General features: G+C 45.8%; 1 protein-coding gene across 1 annotated transcript in view; it reads right to left on the bottom strand.

Annotated features, from left to right (window-relative positions):
* Positions 1-2,358: 2,358 nt before the first annotated feature.
* The window catches only part of DRAP1 (DR1 associated protein 1), a 245,443-nt gene continuing 234,388 nt past the window's right edge, over positions 2,359-13,413 (bottom strand). Inside the window, exons 6-7 of the mRNA XM_069644811.1 lie at positions 5,541-5,620; positions 2,359-4,505 (exon numbers count right to left, since the gene is read on the bottom strand). Coding sequence (XP_069500912.1) covers positions 4,358-4,505; positions 5,541-5,620 — 228 coding nt within the window. The 3' untranslated portion in view covers positions 2,359-4,357. The remainder of the gene's footprint in view (positions 4,506-5,540; positions 5,621-13,413) is intronic.

Consider the following 13,413-nt stretch of genomic DNA (forward strand, 5'->3'; position numbering starts at 1 on the left):
CCTTTGCTCCTGGATGACTAAAGAAAATAGACTCACAATGCACTCCTTAGTGTAACAGAATCTAATCTACACCCCTGCTCACAATAGCGAGGGTTAGTCTTTGGCATTAAAACCAGTGACCTGTTGCCAGAGGTCGGCGCAACGTGTCCCAATTGCCAACAACTAATTTAACTCTGCTTTTAAAAAAAAGTTGGGAGGGAGAAAAACAACTTGACTAAACCCCATTTCTAAGAAAGTTGGGGAAATTTAGAAGGAATGTTGCATACACACTGCCATTTTAAGCTCTCCTCCTCTGCCAGAAACCTTTTCAAAATTATACAAGTAGGGCAACAAGTTCAGATAAAACAAAATCACAAGTTTATTTTTTTTTAGTTTTATTATAATTAACATCAGCTAAAAAGTTGCACAAGACAGGTTGATTGCTGGCAAGGAATCCATTGGAGAAGGCTCAACAGCATCTTAACCCAATTCCCTGCCAACCATGACACTCGGCCTTCCAAACAAAGCAGACATTCAGTCTAGAATTTTAACCAAGTTAATATAGTTGAGAGGTCCCCTCTGAAACTTGAGAAACTGTTCTAGAAAAGCAGTTAATAAAATGTTAAAAAAGTTGCTCAAGAATGCATACATTCAACAGCAATTCGATTTCAAACCTGAACAAGCATACACACCTTGAATGGTGCCTAAAAGGAGAGATGCCACCTAATAACTAGATGTGGTGCAACTCGAAACAAGGGGCTAGATGAACAGCATAACGGCCCATTCCCTCGTTTGACTTTAAATACTGGGAATAAGCACTAATGAACCAGGATTCAACTTTAAGAGTCCAATGGATAAAGCAATAAAAAACAAACCAGCAATCAGTGCAAACCACCATAACAGGAACAAGGAGGCTGTGTGCCCAAGGAGAAGAGGTCTTCTCTGCATCAATGGACTCAGAACGGTTCACTGAATAAAAGGGCATGAGAGCTTGGTAATGACGCCTACAAACCAAATGCACTTGCTTAGAGTGACCAAGAGGGTTGTGCAGTTGGCTATACCTTCCATCTACTACTCTTGACAAAGAAAAGGTGTACAAAGCCGAGTGTAGGCTTCACATTTTTACAGAATCGCAAAGCACCCAGATATGGGAATACATTAGATGGCATGAACAAGTAGGAGCAGTGTGGCCATAAAACCTAGACTCCTACAACAGACCCGCCATTTCTCAAATCAAGGATACAAACTGTATTGGTGAAACACAAGGAAGATTAAAAAACAGTTATGCGATGGGGGGGGCAGGGAATGTAATGCATGAAACTGCAGCTTAAGTAGCACAATGACTTTAAAAACTTAATCCCATCAGTTCACTCACTACTGGTTTCCAGCACTAGCACCACACTACCCCTACAATAAACATCCATGCAGCCAACACAAAAATAAAACAGTTTTAGCTATGTGCAAGTAGAGGACGATGGCACAACAGAGCATGTCCTCACCATCCATACTGCGATGAAAGGTTACACATGTTTTAAAAAGCCTACTTTACCTTCTCATTAAGGTCCCCTTTGCTACTAGGAAATACACAGGGGCAATTGAGCAATTTCCAGTGTTTATGACGACACTACCGCTATATAAATGTAATACACTTGAAATAAATGGTGCAACAAAATCTTATTGCATAGGTTAATAAAACTGGTTTGGGTAACCTTGCATTCAACGTGAGACCTCAACAGAAAACTGTGCCTGGGCTTCCATAATCTAGCACACAGTACTTGTTCAGTTTCTATAAAAGATATGGGGGAAGAGGCCAGGTATTCTATGAGCCCAGAGAAACCTCCAAACAAGCTTGACATTTCATTAGAATACCCATACATTATTTTGATTTCATTAACTAGAAATTCCAAAGCTCCTTCAAAAATAGGCAATGGTAAACTAATTTTAGTTTATTCCGTTTTTAATATTGCTATGCTATCAAGGAACTGAAAACGAATTCGGTTCAATTTGCAAAAGCAGCCGTGTACAGTGTATATAGATTTTTTTAAAACAGCACGCAGGCCATTTACTTTGCCTCGCCATTTCATCCACCCGATTTACAGGCCAACATGTGGGAGGATACAAAATGGAATTAAAAACAAAGGCAGAACAAAACTGAATATTTTCATTGTGGTTACCACAGCTGCTCCCCTGGACACTAATGTTCTGCTAATCATATGATGTTATGTGATAAGCGACCTTAAATGAGAGGGGTGGTTGGTACATCTTGGGTTTCCATCTATAGCGAGATTTTCTGAGTATAAAGGGGATGAAGAGGAATCCCCACCACCTATGTCAATTGGTAATGGTAACATCATCATAAGAAAATTGCTTTCACAAAACTGCATTGTGTGAAATGTTTATTTCTTTTAGTCCTTTGAACTGTAAAAATCTACATATTTTGCGTTGGTTGTGGAAAATTCGATTTTTACAGTAAAAATGTATTTATACTTTACACCTTCATATTTGTTAATCACCCTGCCATCCATTGCAGATTCAAAGAAGGAGTAAACCGTGGGGGGTATGGGCTGTACCCCTACGCCCACCCCCTTTCAATAAAATTGCATCAATAGAAAAGGCTAGCATTCGCAAACTCCCCCAGAAAAGATAATGGTGTCCGCCGTAGTTCCATTCTCTGTTTGGGGCATAGGATTGTTAAACAATGAAGGTGCAACGCAATGCTTGTCTCGGTAGGGGGTCTGCAATGAAGAACTACTCTTCCTACTTTAGATTTCTGAACTGAAAATATGAAGGGGTTAAAATAGTGTTTGACAGGAGAGCACTTGTTCTTGTCCATCTAAAAGCAGTGTTTAAAAATGAAGTCTAAAAAACAAATCTGTCCGAGATACGAGAAATCTGGCAAGGCACCAAAAGGTTCTCAACAAAATCAGAAAAGTGCATGGGAAAGAGGCCTAAAACATGGCAATCGCAGATGCCTGAAAAACGTTTCGTTGCACATCAAAAGTCGTCACTTTCATGTCATTATCCCCAAATGCTCATCTTTCTAGTGCTGCCGAAAACACCTACTCAAATCACTCATCCTCAACTACATCCGCAGTCTTAGCACAAAGGCAAGCAGCGGCGGCTGATTACCTATTACAAGGAACGCAACAGAATTATAGTTTGCAAGGATAGGGTTAGGGAAGAAATCTCGGCTGAGAATGAATCACGTTGGCGAGTAAGACTGCCAGACAACTCCCAGGTCCCATCTGCATCATTATCCATTCAAAAGAATGTTCAATCGCCCCTCACTATGCACCCCTGTAAAACATGAATTATTTGAAATTCAGTATCTTTCCAGTCTGTGCTGCCACCTTGCCCTCAGGCTCCCCCCCCCCCGGCCCGCCCCCATTCATCCAGAGCAAAAAGGGGAACAACTAATCCTTGTTCAAGAAAGGCCTTTCGGGGTCAATAAACTGCTGAGTTTTTTTTTTTAAGTATGCATCAAACAATCCCACTCCAATGTTTAAGTCTGTGCACTCTCTCCCTGCTTCCCAACATGAGAAATAGTAGTACATCAGACACTGCAACCAGCTCAGCCTACCACAACGCACAGAAGTCGACAGGGAAAATGTAGGTTGGTGCACTCATGTTAGCCATAGAGATGTGACAAGATCACTTGCCACCATTCAACACCGAGTCACAGACCTCCCTGCTTTTCTCCTGACCCCACCCACTTATCTCAAGTGTGCCCCATCATTTAACAGATCCTGAAGCCAACAAGGTTTCCCTGTCTTCCAGTAAACTGGTCTGCTCATCTTTTCACATGTACCGCTTACAAAAACACAAATGGTGCGTAAAGACATCACAAAAAAATGCCTTTGGGATTATTGCCCCTCCTCATATCCATGTCACCTGATATCACTACACCACAATACCTGGAATAAACAAACATACTTACAAGATAAGTTACAACAGGCAAAATAAAACCCTAAAATCAGATTGCACTTTGCTCTCCAAAACTTGTTGCACCAAATTTAACAAAAACAACGGACACCGCACAGACCAGATCACTTGGGAACGTTCTGCAAGGTAGATCTTCCTGTGCTATATGCAAAGGATGGGACAGGAGATAAACCATATCCTTTCAGCAGTCAGGGGCCTTGCTGAAATCTAGTTTCGCTGGTAGGAATTCATCTTAACGGTGTACTGTGTCGCCAATCTCATGATGAAAAATAACAAACACATAAAAGGTAAAACACTTTTTCCTTTTATAAACCTAAGAGCTGCATTTTTCGCTTACTCCAAATGCAGTAACTTAAAACAAAATAAAAAATGACGGGGTTCTTTTTCTCCTCTTCTCCCCTTCCACTGTTTGGAAGGAAATAAACCCACAGCTAGGTTAAGAGTCATAGTCCTCCTCGTCGTCGTCTTGTGTAGGAACCCGTGGAACTGGAGCAGGAGCCGTCAGGGCGGGCGTGGCTAGAGATGCAGGAATGGGCAAAGCCACAGGAGGGTGGGAGCCAAAGTGCATATACGGAGCAGGAGGGCTGAAACCCAGGGCAACAGAGAAGAGGGAGAAAAGGGACAAACAGATTAGAAGACATATCCATCCTCACATGAATCCAGTTCCCTAGTGGCAGAGCACAATCTGCACTGCAGAGTGAAAAGATGTCAAACGTAAGAGACAATAAATAGACGGGTTTGCATGAAATATGCCCTTTCCAGGCCGCGCCAAGATTAATTACCCATGCAAAAGAGTGGCCTCAGATCCACTTTGAAGTTCTCAATGCCTAAAGCTGCCCACAAATCTAAAAGGTTACAATTATAGGAACCGTCTGCAATGTGCTATCCTTTGGACAGACTCCGTCCCACAAGACATGGCACCACATTACCAACAAAATGTAATTTGTACTGATCAAAAGGAATAACTAAACTAAAAATGTTGAATCCCTTTGCAGGTTTTGGATTAGATAAAACAAGAAATGCGTCCAAATCCGTGTGACTGAAGCACAAGCTTTTGTTAAAGTCAATCAGCCAGCTGTCAATGCCAGGCATCCACTATTCGAAATCTCAGCAGCACATTCAAAAGATCATCATCAAGGCTGCCGTTTGCCCTGGATACCACCAGCGGCAGTAAGTGAACGGGGCTATAAAGCTAACTGCTGTAGATTTCAGAAGCACTTGGTGAATTAAATATCAGTTAAAAATATAAGCTCACAGTGCTTATTGCAGTTGTCACAAGCAGATTGCAGATTTCACGCAATATTCATTTCTAACAAAATGACCCAAATGACTGGATCACAAGCTGTAGCTTTTTGTGGGCATTCAGAAATGACGGCACTGATAAACCAGAGCAAAAACAACCAAAACAAGCAAAGTAACGTATCTACTACCCCCAATGCAGCTATCCTAACAGCAAGAAAAGCATCACACACAAAGCATACCACTAGTTCATCCATAATTCCAATCTCTAGTGGCCATTTTTCAAACTTACTTTTCCACATTCCTTTTCCCTTGCAATTACCCCAAAACAAATATTTGTCCTTTAGGTCTTCCCGCAAGCACAAACCAAGACTTCTCACCTCTGAAACCTTGCAGTCTGCTGGTTCGCATGGATCTGTGAGGTTTCATCCTCATCCTCGGTTTCACTGTCGTCGGTTTCCTGCATAAATGGTAACAAATGAAACACCACAAACACGTTACTAATTAGAACTCCTAGTATTGCATGTTTATAGCACACTTTCCTATAAACTAAGCATTGTTGCCACTAAAGGATTTTCCCCCCACTAAGCGATTGGTACTGGTGCACTACAAACGTAGTTTCTCTTTAAAATGATAAAGTCCACGAGCCCAACCACAAGTACTGCACTTCAAAAAACCAGGCCCACCACTTGGACCGAACCAAGCATGGAATGGACATATTCTTTGCATAATGCTTCTATAGGGCAGAGCAGCCCATTTAGCAGCTTTTCCAAAAACCGTCCTAGGTATAAAATTAAAAAGACACCAGATACGCCTTGTTCAGACTGCAAATGCACACATGCCTAAAAAGGTGCTAAAAACAGAAGGCTATCGATGACTTGAAAGGCTGCCTGCCTTCTAGGTAAGGAAACGCGTTAGATGCGTGTGGCTTCATGAAGCCATACAAGTAGGCAGTACTCTTAGTCGAAGGCTGTACCACCTGAGAAGGTTGGCCGCATAGGCAGAGCAGCCAGGCTTATTTTAGGAGGGAGAGAGGACTGTAGATAAGTACAAAGAAATGTTAGCATACATATGGTCCAAAGAAACACTGATACACTATGTATTGTAAAAAAAAATAATGGTTTATTTTAAATACATGTAGTCAAAGATACATCTTTGGAAAAGTAAGCACTATAACACAATTATAAAATCAGACAATTTATGGTGTACAAACCAAACTACAACCTTATTCAGAATAGGAATATGCAGTTCAAGGAACTCAGTTTCAAGAAGCACCTAGTCAGACCAACACTGTTACAAGTATACACATTGTAACATATGTAACTGTTAGGAATGGATACAGTTCCAATACCACCATTACTTTTCAGAACACAGTTCAAAGCTAGTAAAATGCACCATACTTTTCGTTATGCATCATGCACTTTCATCAGGTGTTGATTAGGTGAGTGGGGCTCTTGCCATGACCCTCCTTGGCCCCATTTTGTCCCTCCGTTTCCGTTCCGCAATGTCCTCTGCCTTCCCTCCCTCCTCGCAGCCCGCCTGCCCGCCTCCCCTGATTGGCTCTCTCTGGTCTAACTGATCCTCCCTAGGGCAGCCCTCTGCCCTGGCAGCCTCAGGGCCTCAAGGTAAAGGGCGGCCTCCACTGAGGCGGCTCCATCTAGTGCCTGCAGGTGTCAGCAGGGGGAGCCAGTTGCCAGCCGTCATCCAGCAGCGACTAAGGAAGGTAGGAGTGGCCCAGGTTAGGTATAGAACCTCACTCTACCTGCAAACTTGTCCTTACAGCAGAGTGCGTTTTCTCCCGTTTTTAAAAATTGCATTGTAGAATCTAAGCCTTCAGCAAAGAACTAATATAGCGAACCTTTCTACCACTATCTGAGCGCCTGTCGTCTTGCCCAATTGTCAACTTGTCTCGTCTCTCTCAAGTCTGCTTGCTCCCTGCCCTGTGTCATTCCCTAGTGTTCTCCCCTACCCCTTCCCCTACCCTCTACCCCCTTCCCACTCCTCTCCTATCTTTTCTAACTGCTTCTCCATCAACTATCCTGCTCTCCTCACCAAATCTGGTGAGAAGAGGTTTAAAGAGGACATCCTGGTCTCCAACCCAGGCCTCCCTATCGCCGAGACCTATACCAGTGCTTCCTCCAGGCAAACTTTTACCAACATCCTCTTAGTCGTTCCCTCACCAGACCTATGGACTCTATATATGGTCTCTGTGCTCTCTCTCCCATTAGTGGTGGCACCCGGTGGGAGGCCCTCCTGTCCTCCTTCCACTCAGGTCATCATTAATGTTTACTTGAATGGTACGGTCTTTGTCCAAGGCCCTCAAGCCAACCTTCTCCTCTTTGATAGACACTGCCTGCGCCTCATCAATTTCCTCACTTCTCCTGCTGCCCTCTCCCCTCCACAGCCTCCTCGCCTCCCCTGCGGTCTCCTCTGTGACTACCTTGCCATTTCCTTCCTCTTCTGCCTCCCCCCTTGGGCTTCATCTACATCTCCGCAGGGTGTACCTCTTATTTGTACCCCCCAGCCCCGGAAGTCTTTCAAGGACAGCAACCTTCTCCATATTGCCAATCTAAACTCTCGCTCAGCTGTCAAACACTCCTCTGACATCTGACACCTCCTGGAGGAACTTGACTGCAATGTCGTCGGTCTCACCGAGACATGGTTCACAGCCAGCTCCGTCACAAGCTTTGACACTCTCCTCCCTGAGGGCTACAAGATCCCCTCTGCGCCAAGATCCAACCGTTTGAGGGGGTGTAGCCCTGATCTTCCCGAGTGGATTCCTGCCTCTGTCATTCCTAAGAAAGCCTACTCTTACAAATGTCTTGTCTGCAGTCTCTCTCTCTCTCTCTCTCCTAGCCACTCCCTTACTGTGTCTACCATCCATCAGCCACCTGGTCAGATATCATTCCTCTCTGAGTGGGCGGACCTCTCCTCTTCCCTCCTGGTCTCAACCACTCAACACCTTCTTGGAGACTTCAACATCCACCTGGAGGTGTCCTGTCCTTCCACTGAACTCTTGTGACCTCTGCGACTCGTTCACTCTATTCTCACCTCTGGCCCAACTCACACTGCAGAACATACTCTTGATGTTCTGATCACTTTCTCCGTTCCTACCATCTCACCCTCTCTACCCCTCATGCTATGCCAATTGCAGCACTCCCACCTAGCTTCTCAGTTATTCCACCCATGAAGCGCGTCAGCTGAGTCTTTCGCCGCCACTTTCTCACCCCCTGCACCCTTGGCTAACTCTCACCCTGGCACAGCCCTTTCCAAGCTCCACTCTGCTATATCCGATACTCTCGATGTTCTTGCTCCCAAAGCCAAGGGCAACTCTTGGTACAACTCAGATCTCGTCACCCTTAAACCCAAGTGCAGTGCCCTTCATTCCTGTTCCCCGCAGACAAGGTTTCTAGACAAGTCCGATCTATGAAAGTCTTGTTGAAACAGGTTCACCCCTGTTCCTCCAAAACCACTAAGGACCATATTGACACCATAGCTCCTGCTCTGGCTGATTCTGCAACCACTCCTTTGCCACTAGAGTCTTCCCCTCCCCCTGAAGCACTCCCTTGTGGACCCTCTTAAGAAACCCTCTGCCAACCCTTCCTGCCCGGCTAACTATCATCCAATCTCATCACTCCTTTCCTGGGCAAACTCCTGAAAAAGCTGGCCATCTCCCAACTTAATCTTCACAATGTATCTGTTGCTTGTCTCCATGACCATCGGTCTGGCTTCAGAGCTGCCAGAAGCACGGAAACTGCTCTCCTGAACATCTCCGAAGACCTGCTCTCCAACCTGTATTCCAACACCCCCTGTGTCATCTTACTTGATCTCTCCTCTGCCTTTGACACGGTCACCCACGCCATCCTGCTCAACCATCTGCGTGATAACCTGGGTATCAGCGATCAGGCCCTCGCTTCCTCTCTGATCGACCCTCCCAGGTCCAACTTGGGTCCGTCCTCGCCTCTATCTCTACCTGTGGTGTTCCCCAGGGGTCCAACCTCTCTCTGTGGCTGTACAACCAATACCTGGCACATCTTGCCCACCGCATTGCCGCTCTCTGCACCAACTTTCAGTGCTATGTGGATGACACTCACTATTTTCAGGCTCCCCTCGGCCACCTCCTCTTCTCTCATCTCCGACTGTCCTTCAATCATCCAGGAGTGGTGTGCCACCAATGATCTCTGCCTTAATGCCAGTAAGACCAATATTCTGATCGGCACACCTGCTCCCTCCTTTCCTGGAACCCTTTGGCCGGCCTCTCTCAGCCCTCTTCCTGCTCCCACTTGAGGCTAAAAACCTTGGGGTCATCTTTGACTCCACACTGTTCTTCTCGCCTCACATCTCGGACGTCTCTAAGAAGTCACACTACCAGCTGCACCTCCTCAGAGGTATTCTTACTTTCCTCTCCTTCCCCCCAGAAGCTCACCGTCTCCAGAGCTCTGGTTCTCTCCAGGCTGGACTACTGCAACAGCCTCTTTCTAAATCTGCCTCTACTCTCTGCCCTCTGCAACTCATCCAAAACATGACTGCGAGACTTGTCCTCAAGCCCAACGAATCCCATCTCTCCAGGACTGAAATCTCTGCAATGGCTTCCAGTGGCGAAGTTCAAAACCCTCTGCATTGTCCACAAGGCCTTCTGGGGCCTGGGACCTCAATACCTCTTCCTAAATATCTTCCTTCTCGAGCTCGTCGCTCATCGGCCTCCAACTCCCTCAGGGTTAGTCACTTCTCCAAGCAGCGAGTTGGCGGTAGATCTTTCTTCTGCTGGGCCTCTCTCTGGAACAGCCTCCCTGCCTCACTCAAATTGAAGGAGAACCATCTCCGGTTCCGGAAGCACCTCAAGACCTTCCTCTTTGCTTCTGCTTTCTCTCCTCCTCTCCCCTGCTGATCTCCTGACTGAATATGAAACTGCACTGGCTACCCTCTGATCTCGGGCCCAGGTCCCCGCCCCACCAGTTGCACACCTGCGCTGCCACCCCACACTCCCTGGCAACCCTTGCACTTAGGGACTGATTCTGCATCCCTACAGCCCCTACTAGCACTTTACACCTGATGTCTGCACTTACTCTTGCACTTGCCACCAGCTGGGCGCTTTTCTATTTATTGCCTTTATTCTACTTTTATCCTATGTACTGCCCCCACCCCCCACATCCCACATCCCTGCCCTTGCACAATCTCAATGTCACCTGTAGGATCGCTGTCTTCCCTTTGTTTCCCCGCCCTTGCCTTGTCGCGCCTTAACACCTGTGTATAGGCGCGTTATAAATGGCATATCAGGGGGGCAGTCAGCTACTCATGCACAAGTAAGAACCCAGTAAACTGTTTTAGAAGTGCACTTAGCAATTCAAGGTAAGCCTAACCCCATGTTACAATTTAAGGTCAGTATAACCTGAAAAGTATCCTTGGTATAACTATTTGGTAGGGTTATAGTTTATATACCAATAAAACTGTGGAATACAATTCTAAGTTAAATAAGCACTCCAGTAGACTTTAAGAAGGCAATCAGCAGTTCAAGTTAAGTAAGGACTGTTGGGGAGAATTTTCATTTCTGTGCCAATTCCCTTTAACCTTCGAGATCTCCAGCTCTTCTGTTGGGCTCCGGGCAGAGTGAGTGGGACCTTTTTCTCCCTCACTCATGGGTTTTCCTGACTATGATTTTCTATGTTCCTTACTTTTTATGGGGTCTGGTAACCACCATAGGCATCTGCTTTTGCATTGCGACACACAGCACCTTTTGTGCAGTACCACTGAGAAGTCCCTTGGATTTCTCTTAATGTTTAACTACATTTTCTTGGGCGAACTACTGTTTCCAAGAAGAGTAAGAGAACCCTTCTCTTGCTTACCTTTACACTTTATGGGTCCAGCACACAACACCCTAAGAGGAGTGCTGGGGGGGGGGGAGGGGGGTACATAGTAATTATTTGAACCCATTCCCCATGTAAAGTCTTGTTACACTAACTCACTTGAATGGCTGGTGGCAGTGTTTCTTTTTTTTACTACCTAGTGACATGCATCTGCAGGCTGATATCCTCAGTTGCAGTGCTGCACCCAAGGGTGACTATTTTCTCAAAATGTCCTCCCACCCCACCCACCCACCCACCCGTCTTCTTTTTTTGCCATTTCTTGCTAGTTAGTTTCTACTGAGCTTTTACTCAGTGTGTCTGGAAAGGCAGGAAGTGAGGGAGGGTCCCGAAACCTCCCTGTCCTTTGTCTCTAGGTGTGCCCGAGTGAAACCAATTCTAATTGGTTGGCTGGCTGTCCTTTTGGACAATGAAAAGAAAACAGTCAATGCTACCCCTCTGTTTGACGCACACGAGGTGAAAACAGACCTACAGAAGGCTAGGAATGATACAGTTGCGGTAAGGCACCCCTGGGTGCTTTTCCCCCCCCAAAAGAAGGCAGGCCGTTATTTTGCCATTTTCTGTTTGCTTGTTTCCCTTACACTTCAGGGTGGGAAAGTCCTTTGTGCAGGTTACGTCTTCAGCGGGTTAACTTGGGCAAGCCCGCCCAGGCTCCAGAGTGTCTGAGAAGGCAGGAAGCCAAGTAAGAGTGGAAACCTCTGCAGCCCTTTGTCTTCCAGCTGGCCTGCTGCAAACCAGTTTCAACTGGGAGGTTGGCTGTCCTGAAAGGACTACCACCCCCTCAGGTTTGAATGTAGCATGCCTGCTGGTTATACAGGAACCAAGCCAAAGTCCCGACCCCGGAAGCTGAAAAGGTAGTCAACCACTGGAACTAAATCCGAAAAGGAAGATGAAGAAAATCTGGCTGAGATGATTTCCAGAGACTGGTGAGTCTGTGTAACCTGAGCCTAATGTTGCTCTCCCTGCCAAACAACCTTGGGGTCCCAAAAACGACCACGGCCCAGAGCCTGGTCCGATTCACTAGACTCCAGACAACCTGAATTTTGAGCCATCTCATGGCATGCTGCGACCTTTCTGGGCTGCAATACCCTGGGACCTTGTGCCATTGTGCAGTGTACAGTCCTCAGAATACCGAATCTCGCTGAAACTTTGGTGGCATCCTGCTGGACCTCTGGAGATTTGATTTGAATCCTTGAAGTCCACTCACCAGAGTGCTGGACCAGATTAGCGACGAGAATTCGGCCAGTGATATTCAGTCTTCACCTGGCCCCCGAAAAAGGGCGCCAAAACCATAGACCCACGACCAGCCTTGAAGAAACTCTTGCCTGGAGCCTTCCTCATCGATGTCAGCTGAAAATTCCCTTCCAATGCCCAGTCACCCTGACAAGGAATTCAAGGACCAGGTTTTGGGCTGCAGATCTTGAAGACGTCCAGCTGCAAACTTCTCTTAGGTACTGTGTTGGCAGGGGTATTACTTACCTTACGCCTTGTGCAACCCCTGTGAAGCTTTGGCGGGTGATAATGCGATTGGGAGTCCTCTCATCCAGTACACTCAGGCCCAATGCTCGGATCCCTCTAGGGCGTCTTCTCTGAAGTCCATGGACCCTTTCTAACTCTATAGCCAATTGTTTTAAGGGACTTCCTTAGGAACTCTGACTTGTCCTGCAACTGAACCCCATCTCAACCTGCCTACAGCTGGCGCCTAGACCACTAGGGTCCCTCTTCTGCCTTTGAGACAACTCATGAAATAGACTTGGGAAGGACTGGCTAAGAAAAGGGTTCAACCCTGAAAAACGTAACAAGTGTTTAAAAGTTACTTACTTGTGAAAGAGTTGGTTGGTAACTGTCCCTCTGAAATATGAGCAGTTACAAAAGTGCTTACTATACTTTGAATGTGTTTTGCCATTCTTAAAAGTATACATAAGGTTGTTTAACGCACCTGTGAATTGGGTCCCCCCACTTCCCAAAAGTAATGCTGTTGGCTTCACTTACTATTTCCTAAGTGTATAAACTGATCAACTGGGTCTTGCTTCCCACGACCTGCTATATAGCCGGTCCAGAATAAGTCTGACGTAAGTCTTAAGAAGTGTGCCATTTTGAATATGCGTACTGTGGGTTTTACTAACCTTGGTCTGCCTTCAGCCATCCTAAAATAAGTTAGAGAATTATTGCTTATCGCAATCTGTGTTCCACTGATCAGAAAAACAACTGTAATAGTATATTACAATATTAGGTCTTACCTGGTATAACCGAGTGTTATCCTGAATGTAGTTATAGGTTTATACTATTCCATGAACTGGTGTTCCACTATTCGGAAAAGTATCCTGGTAACGGTTGGTTTACTAAGTGTCTCCTTGACCATGTGTCACAGCATAACTGACAGGGTCTACTA

The sequence above is a fragment of the Ambystoma mexicanum genome, chromosome 2p, assembly GCF_040938575.1.
Source record: "Ambystoma mexicanum isolate Mex_15411 chromosome 2p, UKY_AmexF1_1, whole genome shotgun sequence".
Classification (NCBI taxonomy): Eukaryota; Metazoa; Chordata; class Amphibia; order Caudata; family Ambystomatidae; genus Ambystoma; species Ambystoma mexicanum.